The sequence below is a fragment of the Ylistrum balloti genome, unplaced genomic scaffold (assembly GCF_031769215.1).
Source record: "Ylistrum balloti isolate Yb309-2 unplaced genomic scaffold, AGI_CSIRO_Ybal_v1 Utg370140, whole genome shotgun sequence".
NCBI lineage: Eukaryota > Metazoa > Mollusca > Bivalvia > Pectinida > Pectinidae > Ylistrum > Ylistrum balloti.
In genome coordinates, this window is record NW_026782147.1 from 488176 (window position 1) to 515303 (window position 27128).

Consider the following 27128-nt stretch of genomic DNA (forward strand, 5'->3'; position numbering starts at 1 on the left):
ATGCCTTAACCATTCAACCACCATGACTACACATGTCAAATACAATAGCTCTATACCTGCTCTTTCCCTCTTTTCAACCTCCAGCTTAATTACACAATTTCAGGTCAAAGGAATGTGGCATTCTGTAACGTGTTTTGTGGGACAAATGTAATATGTTTGTATTTACAGGACTTTCCTCTATAGAATATATGTTATAATATATGGTAGCTTTTATGTAAACAGCTGAAACGATTGACCCGGTTGAACCAAGAGAAATGCCAGGTACAGATCAGGACCGAGGCGGACGTGCGGAATATTTGGCACGTGCACATTGAGGGGTCCAGCCGTACCTGTTCGAAACTAATTTGCTGAGCATCATTAGTTATCAGAATTTCAGCATAAAGCAGGATCAGTGCACGCACATATTTCCATATGCATTATGCTGTTAAGTATAAGTGAAATTGATGATATCTTAATTTTATTTTTAATCAATTGATGTATGCTCGACAGGAAATTCTGAAATTGTGCATTTTGAGCTTTACATATTTCATTTCCAATATCCGGTACAGGTGCGTTTGTATATAGTGGCCCCATTCCAGACCACCTGAACCGTTTCGACCGGGTTACGCGAAAGCGGTCTATGAAAGAATTAAACTTGTGGTAAACCGGAAGTGTCAGTACCGCTAGAAATTTCTATGTTAAACATCGAGATTTAACCGTTATCTTTAATGACAGTGATGTTTACCTTATCAAGCCTCTAGAAATGATAAAACGCAATCTTTCTTCGTCTGTTGAAGCTTCCTGGAAATCACAAAGGACCCTTCCACGTGCTTTCATTAAAATGGCATTGATCTCCTCTTGCCAGTTACCCAAATTTGCCGCCATAGCTATTCGGAATAAACTTCTGAAGCCATTCGGACCTTCTCGACCCAATAAGCATATTAAAAATCAAAGTACTGGAAGTTCTGAGCACGCAAACAAAATTAAAGTATAACATGTGAATGCCTGATATGCTGAGAAAATTAAGATAGTCGTTTTATTTTATCGACGTTATATAAAATATCAAATATAATAATAATTTTATGTGAAAAAATATGAAATATGTATGAGTTTTTGATTACTGTTAGGATGTTTTCTGTGGTTTGAAGGAATATTCCTTCTTTCCCGAATTTTCAAAATTACCAATAATCTTTCATCAACTACAAATAATTTTGCTGTTGTCATCAGACATTCCAGAGGGTCGTGAATATGAACTTATCAATTTCTCTATTCCACTTTCTGAACCATCTTCCAAACTGGCTCTGCAGGGAACTCTCTGGCACCAATCTTTTCCAGGAGTAGGAGAGAGTTCCATCCCACTCATCCACACTGTCCTACATGCCGTTCTTATTTGGCAATTTTCCATTCATGTTGCAGTCTCATCACATCATTTCTACCTTGGAACTGTCAGATATTAGGGCACTGCTGTAACCATGTCTGACCTCAGATAAGACTTTTACTTGGGGTCTGCTCTCATATTTCAGGATGGTACTTAGCTCAGAGTTAGTTTGCAAAACATGTGACAAATCAGGGTGTCCCTTCTCTCCAGCTCTCACAAACTGTAAGTGAGTCAGTTTCTGTAACTGGCCTCTTGACTGTACACCTGAAATGAAACTGGGTTTTGGGAATCACAATTCAACTCCTAACTGTATCCTTGTTTGGTTCTTTCCTGTAAACAATGACCATTTGTTTTCTGTTCTGTCTACCATAAAGACTTTGATCCATCTTAACTATTTCCTGTGATTTCCAGTACTTACAGTAAGTGTTGTAGATCTAATTCCATAGTATCTTAAGTTATTATCCTCTAGCTTCATATTTTTGTCCCTTGTTACTTTTTCACACATTTTCCAAGGATTGGTGTCAGACTGACTGGTCAGTGATTTCTTATTTATATATCACTCTAATGTTTGAATTCTTCTATTCAGAAGGTAAATTCCCTTCATCTAATGATTTGTGAACATGACTTTGAACTGCCTGGCCATGGCTCCACAAAAAAGGAAACGACATATTTTCAAGTTTAGCTTTTCGTAGGAGACCACTTGTTTGATTTTGATCAGTAATGATCCCAGGCAAGTTGGGATCAGGGTACATACTCTTCAAGTTGCTGACTAAATTATCTTCCTGTAACAAAATATTGGCCACAGAATGGCCCAAGTTGGCAACCCACCTTTCTTAAGTTAATGTATAGGGGTAGATTGAAGAGTTATGACAGAGCGGTCACTTTTTTGAAGTGGGACATCATGTTAACCATATCTTCTCCCTTTGTTGGTATACCTAAATAGTTTCTACGAAGTGTATAAATATTTTCCATGAATCTCTGTCTACACAGGAGGGAGGCATTGGAATAATGATGAGAAGACTGCAAATACATTTGGATTTTTCTTTTATTTACTTTATTTGCACAACATTCATTAGATCTTTCTACTACATCGACAACTTAGAAGAAATCTCATCAAAAATTACTTTACTATCAACAAACAGAATAACAAAGAGGCCACAGAGACATACATCCCACATTTGCTGTTCAATTTAATTCTAAAGTACATCTGGCATATTTTACCTACAAAGTAGGTCAGAAAAAGATATTCAGTCAATCAGAATAATTCACAAGGTTATTTCAATAGCCATTGATACAAATTGTGGTCAAGGCAATTTTTTCTTCTTTTTTTGCACTTTGATTTAGCTTTATCCCTGTAAAGTTTTTTTTTTAATATCACAATTACAGTCTTCTTTGATCAATCAAAAGAAGATTTTTTTGAGATTTTATCTAATTTGATTTCTGTGACGTTTTATACAGGTCAAAATTCTTCTGTTTTGTTTGCAGTTTTTATCCAAGAAACTTATTCCCTATATATCATATCCTTACCCTACATAGTTCTCCTGAGGGAATTTTTCTAAGAAGAAATTGACTGAGAATAGGACGACATGATGCACTGTGGCATATCCTTTAAGTTAAGTTAGCTAACTAAAAATCACAGAGGGATTCTGGTGCCCACTTATTTATAGATGAAGGACAGATCATTAGACAGAGGGAGATATGAACAGCATACCACAAAGATGATGGTAGACGATTAATTCTAGAAAGAGTTCATTGAAAAATGTTTACCACCTTTAGCATTACTAGAGTTATTTTTCAATTAAAATGGAGTTTCTACAATAACAAGCTTGTAGGAAACAATATACTTTATTGAAAAACAATTCAGTCTTTCATTCAAAAAGTGTAATGGCGGAGCAATGTTTTTAAAAAAAAATCCTATTTGTGCCAATACACTACAAATACAAACAATGTGGTTTAGTTTCAATATCACTGATTATTTAGAACTTCTTTTCTCCTCAATATCAAAAACTTAATGTCAAGATAAATTCTATTATAAATTTTTTGGTATAAATAATTATAATTTCTCTTTATTTCATTTCTATAAAAGTAATACCTTTAAACAAAAAAAGGCTGAGAGGAAAAAACAAAAAAACACTAACAAACGAATTTTAGAAATTGAAAACAAACATGCAAGAAAACAATTATAGTTCCTACTTAATCTTCAAACTAATGTATCTCTTGTCTGAAATATGTTAAATGTTAAAGCAGATGCAAAGAACAATTTCTTTTTCCTTTTCTTCAAACAACAAGAATTATTTGTAATAGTATGTCATTTAAACTGAAATATCTCTTTTTCCATAAAAATACCAGATTTCTTGATCAATTCTAATTAACAGATACAAGCAACAAAAAATGTTATAATCGTGTTTAAATACTGAAGTATTGATTTTACTAAATTCAAAGCTTTCAAATTCTTTAATTTTCGAAATTCACTCACATATGACATTTTCATCCTTTAAAATATCAATCTTATCCAGAAGGAAAAACTCTTCTCATATCGAACATTACTTGTTTCAATATGAGTACAAACATCTTCTAAAGCAAATTGAACAAGACACTTTGTATTAATTGGTCATTTTGTCATAAAAGATCACACACACACAAAAATTGTTTTATCTATTGTCAGAATAGCACTTGTACCAAAAGCAAAACATCAAAATCAAGATCCTAACCATCCCTAATTTCCAGTTCAAGTTAATTTTCTTTAGAGTTTGGATTCATACTTTGAACAAAAAAACAATGGATCTAAACACAAACTGAAAGTGAAATGTTGACAACAACATCACTGTCGTCTGAAAAGTTAGAAAAGTAATACAGCAGACTGGCTTTTGTGGCTTTTCATAGCACGCTAGGCAATAATACAATAGTAAATCTAAAGCATTATTTACAAATATTTTACAATTAGTGTTATCAATAATCAACTCTTAACAAAAGGGTATGAAATAAACGCACATTAAGATCATTTGAATAAAAGCATCATACAAAAGGTAAAATATGTTACAATGAAAAATAAATTATAACTATGAATAATTTGGATTGATATACCCAAACAAAAAAAGATACAAACATACAAATTAATACACATTATGTAATCTGTAATGACAAAAAGTTCCACACAGTAACTTAGCATTAACAAGTAACTGACATCAGTTCTTGTCTTTTTTTCCTTCTTCTTAAATCTATAATGTAAGCATCTTTCTTATTTTTTTTTTTTTTTTGTACACAGCATTTTTTTTTTTTATCTTTTTTTTTTGTACACAAAGTTGAAATGACGATGAAATGATAAGTTTAAGTTCAAAATATATTTTCTGGTTAGAAAATAAATTTGTACTTCAATTCATAATTAACACTTACTATCATAGTATGTATACATTTTGAACAAGAGCACTGGTGACCATTCTCTTAACATCATTGCTTTTGGTTGGGTTTTTTTCAATGTACACTGTATTTAAAAGAGAAATTGACAGGTCAATTTCAATTCTGACTCAAAGTTAAATGAAGTTCTAACCAGTCTTCTGGACCTTTCCAACGCCAACATGTAATTTCATATGATTTAACACATACTGAAAAATTTGACACAAAAGAAAAGAGAAACATTAATCATATTGGCCTATAAGTTAATTAAAACAAAACAGAAAATATTTCATTGAAATCATACCATCACAGTAAGACCCAACAAGCACATCCATGCAAGATATCAGCACTATAGGAAAATGTTGGTCTGAATGTTATCACTTCAAAGAAACTTGCCCTATCACTGTAACATAAAATAAACAAGATACCCTTTAGGGCCATCCATTCTGCAAATCTTCTTTTTTTTTTTTTTTTTAAATACTAGGACTCTTTCCAGTTTCACCATTTCACTAGACCTTTCTGCTTGCCAAACTTTTTCATGTCTCGCTGCATGTCAAAACAAAGATGGCCCTAAACCAAAGTAAAGATGGTTCAGACCCAATTTGGTAGAAATCCTTATATCCCAACAGTAGTACTCTAAAGATTCATCCCTCAGGGGGCAACATTGTCTGTTCACTCAAGACAGAGTCCACTTCACTCATTAGAATCAGAGGGATGTGAGAGAGTAAAAGTCTTAATTTCCCTCACAGTGCCCTGTCCCCCTGCCTCCAGTGAAACAGAACCTCACTTCCAAATGTGTATATCCTATATCCAAGGATGCCGCAGAAAAAATTTATCCCAACTCCCTTTATTAGAATGGGAAAAAAAGGATTATAAATGATTTACATCTATTTCCCCTATCAGGTCCTGCCTCTTTGCCCCAAGGGATGCCAGACCCTCTGTTAAATAAAACAAAAATGCAGAATTAAACCCTGTTCCCTCGACTCACTGAAATACCTAAGTATCCAAAAATACAAAAAGTGTTAAAACCATTAAAACTAATTGTGCACGAAGGTTCATATTTCTACTCCTTCAGAGTATCAAGATATTGAAGATTGCAAGGAGGTTTTATATTGATGTTTCATTTGTAACTGAAACCTTACAGTGTTCCATGACGATGAAATGAATAGTACCCTTACCACACAATCACTGACAAAACACTATCAACCTTAACAATAAATGTCATTTCTCTCATACACTAACAAAATATAACCTCCCTCTGTATGTACATTATAAAGATATCCCCTTCTCTAATACATACACTAACAAAACATCCCCTCCTCCCATACATACACTAACAAAATATTCCCTCCTCCCATACATACACTAACAAAATATCCCCTCCTCCCATACATACACTAACAAAATATCCCCTCCTCCCATACATACACTAACAAAATATCCCCTCCTCCCATACATACACTAACAAAATATCCCCTCCTCCCATACATACACTAACAAAATATTCCCTCCCCTCATACTAACATTAACAAAATATTCCTTACTCGCACACATACATTCACAAAATATTACATAACCCTTTTCCTGTACATACACCAACAATATTTTTCCTCTTGTACATACCCTAAAAAAATATATACTCTCCTCTTGTGCATATACTAAAAAATATTTTCTCTTGTTCATACACTAACACATACATACCCTCCTCTTGTACATGTGCTAACAAAACACCCCTCCTCTCATATATACTATAACAAAATATCACATCTTCTCATGTGTAAACAAAAACAAACAAAATATTCTTCTCATGATACAGTAGTACATATGACTCAAAAACCAGTATGATTCCTTTCATACAATCCAAACAAAAGGCTACCATGCCATGTACATGCACTTACAAAATATCTCCTCCCACTGTACATACAATTACAAGATTCCCAATCATCTTACATACAATGTGACCTTAGAAAAAACATGCAGGACACAACAATAAAAAAATCACAAAAGTATGCAAGAATTGATCTTGTTCTCTGGTGCACATAACATCATTCAGTTGCCTTCCAAGATAATAAAAGCACCTTAACATCCTTATGTATTGACCATCTCGTGTGATTTACTTATATCATCTGAATGCGGCAAAAATCATGCTACAATATTTAGTCATTCGAGTTTTTATGCTGATTACTGGAGGCCTTTATCAATGAAATAACTTTCTCACACTATCTGGAATTAAAAACTACATAGAAAATATTTTAGAATTAAAAAACAAATAAAAAGAAACATACACATGCAAGTATACAAAAAAGGTCAGCAAGTGATTGAGGGACGTTTCACACTTAAATCTTTATCAATGCTTAAAAAAAATAAGGTGAAGAACCTAACAGCTTCCTCAACAACTGATGGTAGTAAGATGTATGGACAAAGACACAGCTGATTTATAGTTAGTTGCCTCTATAGTGACTTTACCAAAAACTCTATAGTTTGACATAACAGCATAATTTTTCAGAACATAGTTCTTAGATTCATAGTTGCATCTCATTATTCTGGGGAGCCATTTTGGATTTTGACAACTTGTTATCACTATTTCGGAACATTTCCTAATGTCAGTAGAATAGGAGTGCTTATAACACAACCAGTTGAAGATTAGTGTGGCGTTTCAATGACTACATGGTCACCTTTATCAACTGACCAGTGTGGAGCCTACTAGCATTGAGAAACAGTGTCCATGAAGGCATGCATCAACCCATTTTGCGGCTAGACTATAATCCTATGTATACTAGGGTAGAAAGTAGTATGATTAAAAATTATGATAAAAAGATTACAGAAAAAATACAAGATGTAATAACACATTGTAGCTGATTTGGCAAAACATAACACTTTAATTTCCTAGTGGTTGTAGTACTATTCAATAACTGTCCAGGATACATTTTTAAGTACCTTCATTTTAATTGTTAAATCGAAATACCTAAATTTTACAAATTCTAAACAAACACCGGTCAGGAAGATCTTCCAATATACTATAAAAAGTTCTCTTTTTCAAAAAAATTCATTTTTTCACTATTTCAAGGTTTGAATATTTGAATAAAACCTTGAAAATAAAATGAATACACTAGTACAAACTAAAGTCAATTCAATGAGTTCTGTGAAAAATATACAATTTTGTATGTACAGCCTCTTTACTTCAAGCTTTTCTCAAAACAGTGACATAACTACTTTCCTGTACTCATAGAATTTTGATAGGACTTGTAGAATTTCTGGAAATACTTAAGTTTTACATTCTGGGATCCATGGTCTTTAGCAATGAAGTTGAAAAGGACTCATGAAAAATTGTAGAGTAATCACTGCAAAACCACAAAAATTTGAACCATCCAAAAAAATGTTACACTATGTGATTCTAGTACAGTCAAGTAATAAGACAAAAAGCATATACATTGTATGTGTAAAATGTAAATATACACAAAGAGGTGCGAGACAGACCAGCTTCTCCATATAAAGTACTACCTTTGAAGTGCTTACTACCTCTGAAGCAGTATCAGAAAACCTTTCTCATCTTTTCTGTAATGAATAAAACTCTCATTGGGTCTTCTCCAAAATAAAATATCACAAAAACCTTCAATGGCCATGTTCAAAATTCAGACTTTAAATTTACAATTATATCAATGTAATATTTAATTTTGATAAACATTACCAGAACCATACACATAAAAAAGAAATTAATTTTAACTTGTTAAGTGTTATAATTATATACAGGCATGCAAGTAATTTAGACAGTACAAAGGTTTTTCTCTTTTTTTCTTTCATAAGGCAATCTTCTAAAATGACAAAGATTCAACAAATATCAAAATGATTTCATAATGTTTTACAGGTAATAAAACTAGATTGAAAGTCATACACTTTTTTACATGAACAGACACAATCAAGCAGAGCTAAATTGATGTTAAATAGGAGGTAAGGCATGTATCTAGTGTCCTCACAAGGTCACTGAAAGTTTGAGAGAAATCACCTCAGATGCCTGACTGTACATTTGCTGCATTCGTTGTGTATGTAATAGTAATAATGAAAATTTGCTTCCAAAAGAAGGGGGCTAACTCTTATAATTCAACAATGATGTCTATATTCCTTGGTTTTAAAACACACTGGTACACCCTAACAATGTAGATCATTACACACACTGTGGTACACCCTAACAATGTAGATCATTACACACACTGGTACACCCTAACAATGTAGATCATTACCCACACTGTGGTACACCCTCACAATGTAGATCATTACACACTGGTACACCCTAACAATGTAGATCATTACACACACTGGTACACCCTAACAATGTAGATCATTACACACACTGGTACACCCTAACAATGTAGATCATTACACACACTGGTACACCCTAACATTGTAGATCATTACACACACTGGTACACCCTAACATTGTAGATCATTACACACACTGGTACACCCTAACAATGTAGATCATTACACACAGATCACTCATTACACACACACACACACCTGACAATGTAGATCATTACACACCCTTAGATCTTTACACACACACACACACACTGGTACACCCTAACTGACACACCACTACACCCTAACATTGTAGATCATTACACACACTGGTACACCCTAACAATGTAGATCTTTACACACTGATACACCCTAACAATGTGATCATTACACACACTGGCACACTGTTACAGCTCACACACACTTGTACACCCTTGCAATTCAGATCAGTATACACATAAATACAACAGTCTATCACAGAAATACAACACCTTTAGTCATATATGCTTCAACTCTAACCTAAAAGTATGCCGCCTTTCTGGGAAAGAAAGCGACGAGCCAGGTCTGTCATTGTCATCTGATCATCAGACTTGCCGCAGGCCACTCGTTCAAAAGCAGAATCAAGCTGGAGAAAAAAGATTACAAATTAAAGAAAACTAATTTCGATGTATAGATATATGACTTTAAGTCTTTATATGTTATCTATACCAAATGGCATTACAAAGTATATGGTCAAACAAGAAAAGTTTGTCATTTTCTATTTTGATTGTGTCCCTTGTAAGTAATAGACAAATAAAATAATTGTGTATATTCTGTTAGAAAAAAGGCCATCAATTCATTGTTTTCATATAAATACAAATGTTCACAATGCTGTTTGGAATGCAAAATAGCAGCTTTTGTCAATGTTCATGCATTGATGCAAGGTTGTTTTACATTTATATATACATAGAAAAATAATAAAACTGGAAACATTTCTGACTAGTAATCTATAAGTGCTTTCATATAAAATCTTCAGAAGCTTTACAATTAGTTTATATTTTCTTTAAAATATTTTAAGAAGATCTTTTTTTTGTGTTGGTTTTTTATACATGTATATATTTGAGAAGGGTACATAAAGTACTTTTCAAGAGGTAGCAATAAAAAACTTGAAACATTCAAAATCCAATATGGACACTTGTTGGCCAAATTGTTTTTTCTGATCAGTCCTAAATTGCACAATTAAGGACTATGGGGAGTCTACAAAAGGAATGTGAGAAAGATCAATGCATTAATGTCGTGAATGTAGGCATTGACTTGACAGCCCTTAGTAAACTGACTCCAAAGGTGATAAACGGCAGTATTTCTAAGCACTATCAGTAGTGTACATTGGTCAATCTATGGAAATGGACGTGTTTTAACTCTATTATAGTTTAATCGTACACTACACCTGCCATCAAGTGCCAACTAAGATGTTTCATTTTGGAAAATCACAAAATTTGAGTTCTGTGAAAATGCTTTTTACCAAAATGTTGTGTAACATAGTTTGAATACATGATAATCATAAACTTGAATGTACAATCTTTTCATTATTGGTATTCTGACAACATTATGCTTATTCATGGTGTCAGTGGTGATTATAGTCTTCAGTTAGCCTGAAGTAGCACAAGAAGGCATAAAGATCAAGCAGCCACTCTGTTTTATTTCATATTTCCTTAAAATGGATGTATTTGTTTTTTCTATACAATAAATCTTACCTTTACTATAGATTTCACAGAAGCACTATCAGAGAATTTTATTCGTTTTATCGACTTCCTCCCAACGTGCATCTGGAAAGCAAAATGGTAGCAAATCAATTTTTACCAAATAATGTTCAATATTTCTCCAAGATGTGATTCCTCAATAATGTAGGGTAGTCTACAGTATCAAGATATATGTACATCTCACTCTAGAAACAATTCAGTTGTTCAGTATGGTTTCATGGTAGGATAATAAGTGGCACAATCTTGCTAACAAAAGAAACCAGAAAAGTAGGGATGATCATGAGAAGAAAAAATTGAGCAAAAACAAAGTCCCACAAATTTTTTTTTTTTTTGGGGGGGGGGGGGGATTATTAACATATTCACCTCTTTTGCTTTTTCTTGGCGAGAGGGTTTTGGGACGGCGAACACATCTTCCATAATTTCCTCAGCCAGTGTCTCCTTTATGATGGAGGGTGGAGAAAACACAATACTTGTGTCCCCAATCAAGGATTTGCTCTGACAGAAAAACAGAATATTCATGAATCACCATTTTACAACAGCAGCCCTCAAATATAGCTGAAGCAATGGTGAAATACTTTAAAATCATTCATTTTCATTGGTGATTTATTGTACATTGATTTCCTGGGTGTTCTTAATCCACGAATTCATATGTCCATGAACTGTTGAAATTAATACAAGAACATTAATATGAGCTATACATATATCCACAAAATCCAATGTCAACAAATTAGTAAGTTTGTGACAATATATGACTAAGAGTTTGTTTATTAAAATAATTGCCCTGTGAACATCAGTATCATTTTGAGGCAAGGTCTCCTTGAAAAAGCTGGTGGCTACATCATTGATCTATATACAGGAGGCTTGTCATAAGTCATCCACAACAATCAGGGTAAAATGTTACAACCATGTCAGCACAGATCAGTCCATTTCACACCAAGAAACAAGCAACAGGAAGGTAGCAACAAACACCTTGGATATTCACCTAGTTAAAGACCAGTGGTCCTCAGCTTCCCAAGTAATGTGTAGGGAACAACAAAATATATACCTAGGATCTTCACCGAGTTAAAGACCAGTGGTTCTCAGCTTCCCAAGTAATGTGTAGGGAGCAACAAACAACTTTGATCTTCACCTAGTTAAAGACCAGTGGTTCTAATTTCAAGTAATGTGTAAAAACAAACACCTTGGATCTTCACCTAGTTAAAGACCAGTGGTTCTCAGCTTGCCAAGTAATGTGTAGGGAACAACAAACACCTTGGATCTTCACCTAGTTAAAGACCAGTGGTTCTCAGCTTGCCAAGTAATGTGTAGGGAACAACAAACACCTTGGATCTTCACCTAGTTAAAGACCAGTGGCATAGCAAATATGCCAAGTAATGTGTAGGGAACAACAAACACCTTGGATCTTCACCTAGTTAAAGACCAGTGGTTCTCAGCTTGCCAAGTAATGTGTAGGGAACAACAAACACCCACACCTAGTCAAAGACCAGTGGTTCTCAGCTTGCCAAGTAATGTGTAGGGAAAAACAAACACCTTTGATCTTCACCTAGTTAGACCAGTGGTTCTCAGCTTCCCAAGTAATGTGTAGGGAACAACAAACACCTTGGATCTTCACCTAGTTAAAGACCAGTGGTTCTCAGCTTCCCAAGTAATGTGTAGGGAACAACAAACACCTTTGATCTTCACCTAGTTAGACCAGTGGTTCTCAGCTTCCCAAGTAATGTGTAGGGAACAACAAAACACCTTTGATCTTCACCTAGTTAGACCAGTGGTTCTCAGCTTCCCAAGTAATGTGTAGGGAACAACAAACACCTTGGATCTTCACCTAGTTACAGCTTCCCAAGTAATGTGTAGGGAACAACAAACACCTTGGATCTTCACCTAGTTAAAGACCAGTGGTTCTCAGCTTGCCAAGTAATGTGTAGGGAAAAACAAACACCTTTGATCTTCACCTAGTTAGACCAGTGGTTCTCAGCTTCCCAAGTAATGTGTAGGGAACAACAAACACCTTGGATCTTCACCTAGTTAAAGACCAGTGGTTCTCAGCTTCCCAAGTAATGTGTAGGGAACAACAAACACCTTGGATCTTCACCTAGTTAAAGACTAGTGGTTCTCAGCTTGCCAAGTAATGTGTAGGGAAAAACAAACACCTTTGATCTTCACCTAGTTAAAGACTAGTGGTTCTCAGCTTCCCAAGTAATGTGTAGGGAAAAACAAACACCTTGGATCTTCACCTAGTTAAAGACCAGTGGTTCTCAGCTTCCCAAGTAATGTGTAGGGAACAACAAACACCTTGGATCTTCACCTAGTTAAAGACCAGTGGTTCTCAGCTTCCCAAGAAATGGGAAGGAAGCAATGAATAATCACCTTGGATTTTCACCTTGTTCGTACATCAACACTCTGAATGACTAAGCTACCTATCACTTCCCCAATCTCTACCACCCATCCACCCTTAAATTAGAGACTTTTATCAATATGTCAATATTTGTTAATTTTGTTTGAACATTGAAAGCAATGCATACTTGATAATGCTCACATGGGCTCAAAGTTAGCTCTTTACTGAGAAAAATACAGAATATTAACACATCAGTATTGAAGTCAATTTGGTCAGGTTTGTTGCTGAAAACTGACTTAGTACCTTGTCCTTATTAAGTTGATACCACAAATTCACAAAAATATGCAAATAAAAACAAATTTGTAATGTACCGGAGTTTCTGGCGACAGAAGTAGTGACTCAGCATTGTTGAAGATTGATCCCTCAGACACTGGCCATTTCAAGGACTGTCTTGCTTTCTTGTTTTTTTCTTCCTGCATTGGTCAAGGACGATAATTATTGCAAATTTTTTTAATCATTTGATAAAAATATCAAAAACATATCAGTGAATGAGCCAAAAACCTATACATGTTATAGAGAATAGGTGTGTAACCCCATAAAACTTCCGCCCAAAATATCATCAACTTTTCACTATTAATGAGTGTATGACAAATTCTACAAAACTTCTCAACTGTGACAAAGTAAATAAAATTTTTGTTTTAGACAACTCCGTAGTGGTGGACCAAAAGATTTGGTTTGGCAGGGGAAACACTGCATTTTTTTTTCATGGCTGAATATGTACATCATTAACGATGATGAAAATTTGTGACAAATTGTTATAAGTTTCTTGAATGCTGATTTTGCGGATCTTGGTCTTTAAGTAAAGAGTATCACATTTACAGTACCTGTTTGCTGTGCTTGCTCTCTCTTGGAGTTAAATTGAAGTCCATTGTGGAGAGATCTCCATCATAGCCAGTGTCCTCCTTAATCATCTCATTCAAGTCGTCCAACTGTCCTGGACTCTGAAATCAATACACCTCAATTTAACCTTTCTAACAGTTTACATTTAATACAAGCATATGTTAAAGTGACTACAATGTGCCTAGTATTTTGTTTTTCTGATCAGATTCCATATGGAGCACCTGGTACAACCTGGGACAAAAGTGAACCCACATATGAAATATGAAAAAGATGAAATCAGTAATTCTGGGTATCTGATTATGGACAGACCACAGATTAAAGGTGATTCTAAGAGCCCATAATCTGCCAAGTTTGAAAATGAGCAGTCAGAATGTTTGAAAGGCATATAAATTTGGACCACATGACATTTCAGTAAAAAAGCTCACTCTTCGGAGTTTAACACTGGATGAGTACTCACAATATCCTTGAAGGTTCTGGCTTTCTTTTCCATTTCAGCCAAAGCTGTCTTAAATGGAGTGGGAGTTTGTGGAGTTGCATTCAGAATAGACCTGCGGATCTTTGGAGTGCAGTAGAAATCTTTTGAAGTGCTAAATATCAAATATTAAAACATATAACTTTATCTTTTCATATAGTTTTTGATGATGGCATGCATTGATAAAAGATTTATTCCAGAATTCTGATCTACATTCAGTACTGAAAAGTTGGTATAGACAAAATTAACTTGCTAATTGGGACACAGCTTTTGGATTTTCAAAGATAAGACAACAGACTTCTGATGTATACTAATGCTCAATGTTGATATATTAGCTGTGTACTGTGAAGGAAGGCGAGACGTGTCAGTTTATGTAAGGAAGTACCTGTAATCTGTGACTAATAAGCATCTGAGAAAACTTAAGGAAAGGAATATCGGATTGACTCCCATTTGGTCAGAACAATCTCAGTATTCCTTCAGACAGGTTTCCACCATATCTGATTACAACTAGAGCATAAGATATTAAATACTCAATCAATGAGAGTTTCTTACCTTGAATCACGTTTGATCTCTGGAGTATCCAGAACACTATTATTGGTTGGTGTAGTCAGGTGAAGCTGACTACACACAGGTGTTGAAGTCACTTTACCAAAGGGAATTTCTGGACTATTCAAAAACTGTAACAAAAATCAATTTATTGAAGTAGACAAGAAAACCGAATCTGGTAAAAAAAAATTAATGACTCGCACAATGTATACATACATGAATGTTGTCGAATGCCTTACAATATCCCACTGTGGTCATACGTTTTCACATCTGTACTAGGAATCGAACCCTGGACCCCGAGGTGAAAGGCGAGTGCTACCACTACACCATCCAACCAGATCAAGCCCAGTAAGAGCACTTAATTACACAGTTTCTTCATCTTCAAACTTATAAGCCTTTGCACATACATGCAAACAAAGATCTGTTATTTTGAAAAAAAAAAAAAAAACTTGTTGAAATAAGTGAACTCGAACACATACTCCAAGATGTCCAATAAGAATACAGTGAAACTTCTCCAACCTGACCATGACACGAATATTTGGATGGTTTTGGGAGGGTTGAATGAAGCAAGTTGACTGGTCCGGATTCAGATTTAACTGAACAATTTCCGTTCTGTACATTTCATTAACCATTCCGTTCGCTTTCGGCATTAACATGTACATTGCACACACCCAACTGAATTCAGGGAAAAAAAGCTTTATAGAGAAAAAATATTTTGGTAAAGAGGCAAAACAGTGATACTTGTATACTACATATATATATATGTATATGCAACTTTAATTGAAAAGAAACATGTGCATATCCCGGCAAAGTAACATTACATACAGCCCAACATTTAGTCCCGGCCAGATGTTCAGATTATCCAAAAGTGTTACCAGTTGTGGAATATATTTGAGGAAAATGAGTTTTCCCCGCATTTCTTGCTTAATACATAACACTACCTCACTAAGGTGAATCCGTACCACAAGTATGAAATTCTGGGCCCAGGCCAATCCTTCGTACAAAGTTGGTTGAACTTGACTAATGTATACAAAATCCAATCCCTTTTTCCTACCCAATAAAAGCAATGTCAAGAGTTCAAACAGACACATAGTTATCAAGTGTGACCTTTTACCTGTAACCTTGACCAATCAGAACTTGACCTAATGTATACAAAATCCAATCCCTTTTTCCTCCCAATAAAAGCAATGTCAAGAGTTCAAACAGACACATAGTTATCAAGTGTGACCTTTTACCTTTAACCTTGACCAATCACTACTATAATCTTATCAGGTATAAACCTGATAATGTGAAGTTACAAAATAAACATATCTAATTCTGTTGAGGCCAAAAACAAAGTCAGCCCCTAACCATGTGAGCACAGACTCATAGAATCTAAATCTTCAGATTCATTTCAAAAGCAGTAAGTGTAACCTTTAACCTTTTAACTTTGACCATCAAAATCACTTGATAGTGTGAGCATGAACTACCTGGGTAAATCAGCTGAGGGTTCATGATTTTTTTTGTACATGATATCCCCTCCTCCCCACTCCCCCATCCTACCCAATTCCTCAATGTGCAGAACCAGTACTAAACTGAGTATGAAGATAACATACTTATTACATATTTTTCTTCAAGCATTTCTTTTTTTCACACTTCTTCAAATACTCACTTGTGAAGGAGAAAATGGCAAATTTTTTATTGGTGTTCCTTTAGGAGTCGAATGTTCTTCCTTATCATCAGAGGAATATGGAGATACATGATTTCGACAAGGAGTTGTATTCTGGGCATAAATATGAACATTTTCTTTAACGTCATCGTTGATAACAGGTTCCTCCTTTGAAGAAGCACACTTAGACATGACTTTCCAGTTTGTCCGTGAAATCTTAGCACTTTCTTCCTTTTCCCTTTTTTTTGGTGCACACATCTAGTAAAAAAGTAAAATGAAAAAAATTAGCTCATACAATTCTGTTCAGGATTATGCCACATTTAGACAAAATATGTCCTATAGCCCTGGCAAATTTTCACAGATTTTTACAAACAACAAACTTATTCAGATCTCACTAATATAAAGCAATATACATTGTTCCAAATTTTAAAGTAAAAATTTAAGTCATTTAATGTTAAAACAAAGACACAATATATTCTAACATTTCTGAAGTCTGCTAACTATGTCAATGTAAAGCAATACAACAAATTTGATGAAAAAATCTCAACTTGTTTGACATAAACCCTAAACCCCTCCTTCAGGCAAATCAATAAAATTCTTACAAATTCTGTAAGTTATCAAAAAACAAAATGAAATAGGACTTAAAAGACTTTCAATTGTCATCAAGTTCCCATTTCTTTCGACTTGATAGATCTGTTGAAGTTGTGATTAATCATAAAATATCATAGAAAATAAAACCATTTTGTTTAAAAATCAAGAGGTATTGCAGGCAGACTTTTAGCATATATTTGACCACTGTGAAAATGAGTTGAAGTCAGTTCATCACGCAAATCTTTCCACAAACTTACTAGCCATTTATAACTATTTACGCCAAACAGTTCTTCCAAATTATTTTTAAACATTTTAAACATTTGTTAAAATTTTTTTTACAATTGTTGAATGGCTGACAATGGAAAGATGGATGGTAAGGTATTAAAACTGATGTAGAATGAAGTCTAACAAACAACAGTCAAACAGTCTCCAATAATAAATGAAGGTAACATCAAAAGAATGACTGTACCTTCCTCTTGCCCTTCCTTAGGATGGCTGGCTGAGAGAACTTAGAGGTGACTGGAGAAGTGATAGGAATTAGATGTCCAGGACTCTTTAGGCGTTGGATAGCCTTCCCATCAAATCTGTAGCCTATGGAAAAACAAATTTGCTAATCTCAAACAATGACAAAGACACATCTATTTATTGGAATAAAATCATTTGTTCTCATTAATTTTCTGTGTGATTTCAGGGCCAAGTAAAAAGTGAAGCAGTGGATTATGCGTCTCAAAACAGAAAAATACAAACTTTTACAAGTATTCTCTTAGTTCAAGGTTTGGCATCTCAACAGCTGCTGTGCACAGCAACTACAAATATAACAGAAACTCAGAGACCATGATTACCTTTGCTATTTAAAGCGGTAAACTTGATGGGAGTAACCCCTGTTGCAGAACCAGTTCCACTAAAGAGGTCAAGTGACGAAAGACCACTAAACCCAGATCCAGATTCAGTCAATTTTCCTTCATCACTCCTGAAAATACATAACATATATAAAAATATACAGAAATGGCCTTGACAGTTAATTTGTAAAAAGGTCTTTATTTTAGAAAAAGTTATGAAGAGCCTCACTAAAAAATAGTTTGAGATCAAAAGTTTATTTGGATTTTTGCACTAAATATATTAAGCTGTTTACAAACCTTCACTTCTGATCTATGACCTTCACATTTAATTGGGGCTATGGACTGATGTTAGGGACAATTGTTTGAAGTTTCATTAAATTGAGTTATTTATAAAGATTCTTGTACTAAAGGCTTATTAAATTGAGTTATTTATAAAGATTCTTGTACTAAGGCTTATTAAATTGAGTTATTTATAAAGATTCTTGTACTAAAGGCTTATTAAACTGAGTTATTTATTATGATTCTTGTACTAAAGGCTTATTAAATTGAGTTATTTATTAAGATTCTTGTACTAAAGGCTTATTAAACTGAGTTATTTATAAAGATTCTTGTACTAAAGGCTTATTAAACTGAGTTATTTATAAAGATTCTTGTACTAAAGGCTTATTAAATTGAGTTATTTATAAAGATTCTTGTACTAAAGGCTTATTAAATTGAGTTATTTATAAAGATTCTTGTACTAAAGGCTTATTAAACTGAGTTATTTATTATGATTCTTGTACTAAAGGCTTATTAAATTGAGTTATTTATTAAGATTCTTGTACTAAAGGCTTATTAAACTGAGTTATTTATAAAGATTCTTGTACTAAAGGCTTATTAAACTGAGTTATTTATTAAGATTCTTGTACTAAAGGCTTATTAAACTGAGTTATTTATAAAGATTCTTGTATTAAAGGCTTATTAAATTGAGTTATTTATTAAGATTCTTGTACTAAAGGCTTATTAAACCGAGTTATTTATAAAGATTCTTGTACTAAAGGCTTATTAAATTGAGTTATTTATAAAGATTCTTGTATTAGACAAGACTGTATTACATATACCAGAGAGTATATTCCATATAGAATGAATTACAACATAATATCTTGAACTATTGTAGTCATACACTTTGTTATCTTGAGTTGTACTTAAAAAGGACCATTTTTATGACATTTTGAAGAAATTTTGCTCATGGACTACCTTTTTTGACGGGGTAGTTGACAGTGTAATTTGGTTAATATCACCAACAATTTCAACGTTTTCTGGTTGCTTAGGTACTTCTCCTGATTATATCTCAGGGAATCTTGGGTAGATTTCAACTAAATTTCCATGAATTATCACTACAAATCACATCAGGTTTTTCCATAATTTTGTTAGTAGTAGGCTGTGTAGTGAAAGTAGGAGGCTGGCCTGTCGTGTACGTATACGGAACATTATTACGGAACTGGATTGGTGTAGGCGGCCAAATGATCAAAGTAGCCAGTCAAATTGGCCGGCGACCGGCTCTTATGGAAAACCCTGCACATATTTCATATTTGTGAATTCAGACTTGGTGGATCACTTTGCCAGATTTTTAGGCCCCGAAAACAAATAATTCAGCTTGTTTCCTGATCTGATCTTTGAAATTTATACCATTTGAGACAGTGGCTTTATTTAGAAACTTGACTCACTTGTCTGGTGTCTTGATGATATTTTCCGAGGAAACACCCAGGTTTGGGAACAGCTGAACAGGTTGTACTGACTGGTAATTAGTCGAGGTACTAGGTGTACAGGCCTGTGTATATATCCCAACATGCTGGTCCATGCAATTTTCATCTTCATATTTACGCTTCATTGTTGAATTCCAGTGATTTTTGATTGCATTATCAGTTCTGTAAAGAAAACAAGTCACTGTTCATTTAAATATAAATTTCTTATTGACCTTAAGAATGTTTTCCAACATAATATTTGTTTTGAAAATACTTCTGGGGATAACTGAAAAAATTTTTTTTGGCAACAAACGTACACAAAGGTATGAAAGTCCTCCATAATTGATTCATCATATATGTTTCATTTCCCAACGAATAATTATAAAAATCCTTCTAGTCCAGTTTGAATGAAAATATATATTACCTTCCAGGTAAAAACTTAGCAATTTCTGCCCATCTGTTTCCAAGCTGTCTGTGGAGTGAATATATAAGGCGATCTTCCTCCTCTGTCCATGCACACTTCTTTATATCTGGATTCAGATGATTGTGCCACCTGGGAAAAACAAGAAACCACAATGGCCTGTATCACTCTCCTGGTTATAACAGAATCATATACCCACAGGGCCTGTATACATATCATTCTCCTGATTATAACAGAATAATGATAATTCCACAGGGCCTGTATCACTCTCCTGGTTATAACAGAATCATATACCCACAGGGCTGTATCACTCTCCTGGTTATAACAGAATCATATACCCACAGGGCCTGTATACATATCATTCTCCTGATTATAACAGAATAATGATAATTCCACAGGGCCTGTATCACTCTCCTGGTTATAACAGAATCATATACCCACAGGGCTGTATCACTCTCCTGGTTATAACAGAATCATATACCCATAGGTCTTGTATCATACTCCTGATTATAACAGAATAATGATAAATCCACAGGGCCTGTATACATATCATTCTCCTGATTATAACAGAATCATATACCCACAGGGCCTGTATACATATCATTCTCCTGATTAAAACAGAATAATGATAAATCCACAGGGCCTGTATCACTCCCCTGGTTATAACAGAATCATATACCCATAGGTCTTGTATCATACTCCTGATTATAACAGAATAATGATAAATCCACAGGGCCTGTATCACTCCCCTGGTTATAACAGAATCATATACCCACAGGGCCTGTATACATATCATTCTCCTGATTATAACAGAATCATATACCCACAGGGCCTGTGTACATATCATTCTCCTGATTAAAACAGAATAATGATAAATCCACAGGGCCTGTATCATTCTCATGGTTATAACAGAATCATATACCCATAGGTCTTGTATCATACTCCTGATTATAACAGAATAATGAGAAATCCACAGGGCCTGTATACATATCATTCTCCTGATTATAACAGAATAATGATAAATCCACAGGGCCTGTATCATTCTCATGGTTATAACAGAATCATATACCCATAGGTCTTGTATCATACTCCTGATTATAACAGAATAATGAATAATGATAACAGAATCATATACCCACAGGGCCTGTATACATATCATTCTCCTGATTATAACAGAATCATATACCCACAGGGCCTGTATACATATCATTCTCCTGATTATAACAGAATCATATACCCACAGGGCCTGTATACATATCATTCTCCTGATTAAAACAGAATAATGATAATTCCACAGGGCCTGTATCACTCCCCTGGTTATAACAGAATAATGATAAATCCACAGGGCCTGTATCACTCCCCTGGTTATAACAGAATCATATACTCACAGGGCTGTATCACTCTCCTGGTTATAACAGAATAATGATAAATCCACAGGGCCTGTATCATTCTCCTGATTAAAACAGAATAATGATAAATCCACAGGGCCTGTATACATATCATTCTCCTGATTATAACAGAATGATAAATCCACAGGGCCTGTATCATTCTCATGGTTGTAAAAGAATCATATACCCATAGGTCTTGTATCATTCTCCTGATTATAACAGAATAATGATAAATCCACAGGGCCTGTATACATATCATTCTCCTGATTATAACAGAATCACGATAAAACCACAGGGCCTGTATACATATCATCAATGGTTTAACAGAATCATGATAAATTCTCAGTGTCTGTATCATTCAATTGGTTTTACAAAATAAAAGTTTTCACAAACTTTGTCAGGCTTCGATCTAGTGACCTACCATGACAAGTATCATATTAAAAGACCTGTTCGTTGATCAAAAGAGTGTGAAGCATTTGAACCAATTTGATTTCTGGGACTTTAATTATGGGTCAAGATCATGTTTTTTTGTTGGGCTTCATCTCAGAAATCTATCAACCAAGTATACTATTAGCCTCTTGTTATTGAAATTTTATTTAAGGAAAAAGTTGATGTCAAATGGGCGATGGATTTGACACAACAGTACAAGATCACTTGGTCATTTGTGCCAGGGGAGCTAAAAAGCTGACAGGAAGAAAGATGTCAAGCTATCAATTTGTACCTTTCTCTACACTGTTTTCCAGTTCTACCATTCAAGAGTTTAGAAATAAGTGTCCATCTTTTTGGACCAAACTTTTGAACAAGCTCCAAAACTTTGTCGTCTTCCTGTAATAATCAAGATAAACAATGTCACATCTGTTCTTGAAAAGATCAATTATAACAGGCTAAAAAAAAACTGTATAAGTAGTACTTCTTCAATAAATTAGAAAATCAATGAATGAAACTGTCATAATTGTTTCATGACAGGTCACATCTTTTTCCAAGGAAATTGGAAACAATAGGCCCTAAAGTTGTGTGTCACTTACATAACATTTAATGTTTTCCACAAATAAATCAATACAGTATTTTATCTTGGCACTCAAAGCAAAAACATTATCACATAAATAAAACTTAAACATAGGTCACAAAGCCAGATTTGATAATCACTACTTACCTCCTTTGTCCACGGGCCTTTAATAAGGGCAGGGTTCAAAACTTTGTGCCAGCGGTGCTGACACTGTATATCAGTGCGGTCAACAAAATACTTAGCAACAAGTTTCCAGTCTTGGGTACCACAATATTCTAAAACCTTTTTTAATTTTTCATCCTGCAATGAAAAAAATATTGTCTGACAAACCTCATACAATGTTTTTACAATGTCAAAAACAGATGTTTATACCTTTTTCTCAGAACATTTTCTTCAGTTTGGTAATGTCAGTAAAATAAAAGTTCTTATAACAACCAGTAAAAAATTTGATAGTGACATTTTGATAACTACATGGTCACCTCCAAATCTCTGAAACATTTTCAAGCCAAAATCTTTTTCTTAATTTCAGTACAAAAAGTATGATGACATGTTTTCACATCATATGCAACTGACTGTATTTTCTTCATTTATGTGAATTATCAGTTCGATGAAAAGGCTTTCCAACTGATCCCTATGTATTTCTTCCACATCCATTAAAAAATCCATCAATGAGAAAGAGTTGCTGGAAACACTGTATTTTCCCTACAATAATAGACTCTTTCCCAGAATGTTAGAATTGACATTGTCAAATCCTCACCTCCTCTTTTGTCCAACGTCCTTTATTGATGAAGCGGTATCCAAAGGCCTGAGCATTGTAATCATGGTCAATATGCTCTCCGTCATCAGAATCCTCGTCACTACTGAAAGACTGTCTGCTAAATGCTGCAGCTCTGGAAAAATGTTGTATACAAGGTAAGTGACAATTAATCCTCTTGGCTCAGTGTAACATTTACAACACTTGCTACACTTTGCAATGGTACTTAGCTCACATTCGCAAAACAGCATGTTAAATGTTTAACATTTTTGTCATTCTGAGCAAAACAAATGTCAGGTTGTAAATAAAGTTCAATTTTTATTTTCCTAAGAAACCTCCTAGGTTTCTAAACACAGGCCTTTAGAATGGGGTCAGGGATCCTAGAAGGATGAAACAACTTTATGTCAAACATAGCAGAAAAATAGAAATGTGGTTAACATTCCCTAAAGATTAAGGCTGAGTTAAAAGGGACAATCACATGATAAACTAGTCAATCAAAATGACAGCTTTAAACACATCATTCCATGTACACACTTGTGCTCGGATTTGATGGCCAGCAGAACATTCATTAACCTTGAAGAAAATCATATATTTCTAAAAGAAAGCAGTGTTGGATTGGTAATAAATATGCATAGGATTTACATGAAACAGTACATTCTATAAATTAGTCTAAAGGATTCTGACTATCTATTGGCAATTTCATTATGATCTTGGACACGGACGACAAGACAAAAACAAAACTGCAGATAGTCACAACCCTTCAGACCACCTATAGATATCCCATTCACTGGTGATGTTTGGTGTGTGTTGTGATGAAAACTTACTAGGATTGATTAGAAATAATTGTAGAGATTCACACAAATTTCACTGCATCCTATGTTCAACTTAGTGAAAAGGATGGCATATATACATGCATAAATGCCTAATATTAGAAAGTCCAAATGGAAAGGCCTAGGTCTGATGTGACAAACCAGATCAATTAAGTTTGCACATGTACAGGCCTCTGGTCTAAAGAAACCCACTCTGATTCAACAGCCAGTTGTCTTCCTCAAACCCTTATATGCTAGCCATTCATAACAGGAAGGCAGGTTTCTGGGCGTAGCATATTAAACCCACTGTTAATTGTGAATCTCACTTAATCATGAAAATATCAACAAATTTAGGATAGTGAAAAGTCAAATGAAACAAATGCTTTGGCAAATTCTTTGGTATTTTGGGGACAGGATTTATATTACCTTTCGTTGAGAATCCTATGATAAGTATTATCTCGGTAGCTGTAAACAAACGTCATTTTGGTGGAATCAGCGTTAACAAATAATTTAAGTAATTCCTCGAACTCTAATACTATTACTTTTCATTATGAAGTTAAACGCACGAAAAATAAAGGTGTCAGACAGTTCTTGGAGTGATGCTCCGCACGCGCACGTGAAACGCCATCGCCTGGTGATCGAGAAAAGTTTCACGTGCAAAAATGAGCCAACGTGAAGACAGTTTCCAATGTTGTCTATGCTATAAGACAATGATCAGCTGATGAAAGACTACTATCGCCGCTACTAAATCTACATTGCACCGGTACATCACTTGGCATAACTTGGCACTGAATAAAAATGTAGACGTTCTTGTATGTCGATTTCAACTTTTTACTTCAGATAAATCATTTGGTTACTTAATTATTCGGATTGTTTTACGTCAGATAGGCATTCCAAATCAAAAACAAAGGACATTGTGAAAATTTTTATACAGTCCATTACTCACCGGTCTTCCGGCAGATTAGACATACCGATCACCAAAAACACAATTCATCGGTACTTCCATAACCAAACTATGAGTGCATGTTCATATGACTAAAGGCATGTTCAGTCGCAGAAAAATTCCTTAGCCCACTATGCGAATAGGTAAACAAACAGCAATGGCGGTCAAATTGCGCGCTAAGTTTGTAGCGGCGATGAAAGCCAAAATCTGATTGGTTGTAAGTGAAGCTTCCGGGGATTACGTCAAAACTAAACTTGAAAATAAAAAAATATAATTTACGTCTAAAAAAGCTCAAAAGAGCTATTGATATTAAATGATAGCATTCATTAAACTACCTATTATGTATAAGCGTGATAAAAACAACAATACTATTTCTTTATAAACGAATTTTGCCACAGAGCACGTTGGGCAACAAAGGAACATACACAAAAGAGACGAGGATGGATATATCAGTGAGACCAGGGACGTATAATACTGCATTACACGTCCCTGGTGAGACATATTTTTACAAACACATTCACATTATTACTCTTAAATTCTACTCGACATCACACTGAGTGAAACAATCACGATATTTATCTAAATTAAGTTATAATGATATACTTTTTTTACTTAACATTTTCCTTAAATTACATATCAGCTCGGAACGTATGATATATACCTATTAAACGTCCTTGTGAAAAGGGGCAGGATAAGATTGGATAATTTGAAATTATAAAATACGAAATGTTAGAAGGATTACCAAGAAAGACCTTGATCTTACTTTCCACTGGGGAACCGATTTTGACTGAGACGCATTCGGAGAAAAAACTATACATCTGACTTTTGCATTACGTGTCCCTGACTTGCTATATGATACGTGTGATAACTAATAATTAATTGTTGACGATATGAATTTTACAAAAGTGTGATATATTTTAAACTGCAATCAATTCAATAAAAAAAAATGCTAAACATGTTGTGATCACAGGTGTATCATGCTGTTGTACAATTTTACCGAATGAACAAGATTTGAATTTAATTGATGAATATATTAAAGCCAGTGAGTTTGAAATATTGCAGTTTTTATTATTCATCAACTGTGCATATTTCTTCTGCTGTTGATTTAGGGCTAAGAAGTTTGGGCACTTATACAATTTTAAATTTCTTTCATATGAATAAAGAATGGATTTTCTCCTCAACACAATTACATTTGTATCATTACATCAATCTTTAAAGTCGGGAACATATTAGTAATGACCCGCCTCTATGATGAGTTCATGTGTTGAAATATAGGGATTGCTAATACGTCTTATATAATATTGGTGTAAGACTCTAATCCAAATCTGCATTTCAATTTATGATCACTAAATGACTTCGCGTCTTTAATGGCTTCTCCATGTTTGTTTATCCTCGTTTTACAAAGTCCTTTTTCAATAACCTCCTTGTAAATCTTTCTTCTGTAAGTTTCGTCTAGTTTGTGTTTGAAGTAATATTTTCACGTGATTAACAAGTATTCTTCGTTATTTTTGATAAAACGGTAATTTTCCAAATAAACAAGAGTATTTTAAGAACTGAAGTAACTTGTAAATATTGAATCAGTCATATATTATGCGACATAAATTTGAATTTAGTTGAAAATCTTCAAAAGTAACGAGCATCAAACACGTCCAATATGTATAAAAGTAGTACTGGAAACTTAGCTCAAACGTAAAACTGTATGTCCAGTTTCTTATCATCTGTAATTTACTTTACTGTAAAATCTAGAAGCTATTTTGTAAATGATGTATGTATTGTGTCCATTGTGTGATCTCACTTATACAAAGTTTGATTAAACCCGGACTAATAATTTTGAGCAACGATCGAAATTTTAAAGCGAAATGTCGCCGCCTGGAAAGAATTGATAAATTTAAAAATAAAATTACTTTTTAGAAGTAACACCGTAGAAAAGCTGTCAGTTTACTACACTGGTTTTCCATCTCAGTGATTCT

The 27128-nt window shown here is 34.3% G+C and overlaps 2 protein-coding genes across 2 annotated transcripts in view; both read right to left on the bottom strand.

Moving 5' to 3' along the window:
- The window catches only part of LOC132550709 (SET and MYND domain-containing protein 4-like), a 28475-nt gene extending 27647 nt beyond the window's left edge, over window positions 1–828 (bottom strand). The window contains exon 1 of the mRNA XM_060214800.1: window positions 725–828. Coding sequence (XP_060070783.1) covers window positions 725–816 — 92 coding nt within the window. The 5' untranslated portion in view covers window positions 817–828. The remainder of the gene's footprint in view (window positions 1–724) is intronic.
- An 8732-nt stretch (window positions 829–9560) lies between these two features.
- On the bottom strand, window positions 9561–24697 carry LOC132550710 (myb-related protein B-like). The gene is given in 16 exon segments (XM_060214802.1): window positions 9561–9671; window positions 10780–10851; window positions 11149–11280; window positions 13489–13590; window positions 14002–14118; window positions 14475–14604; window positions 15042–15166; window positions 16687–16941; window positions 17744–17865; window positions 18117–18244; window positions 19811–20020; window positions 20262–20390; window positions 22368–22471; window positions 22800–22952; window positions 23410–23542; window positions 24642–24697. Coding segments are annotated over 16 exon segments (2079 nt in total).
- Window positions 24698–27128: the final 2431 nt, after the last annotated feature.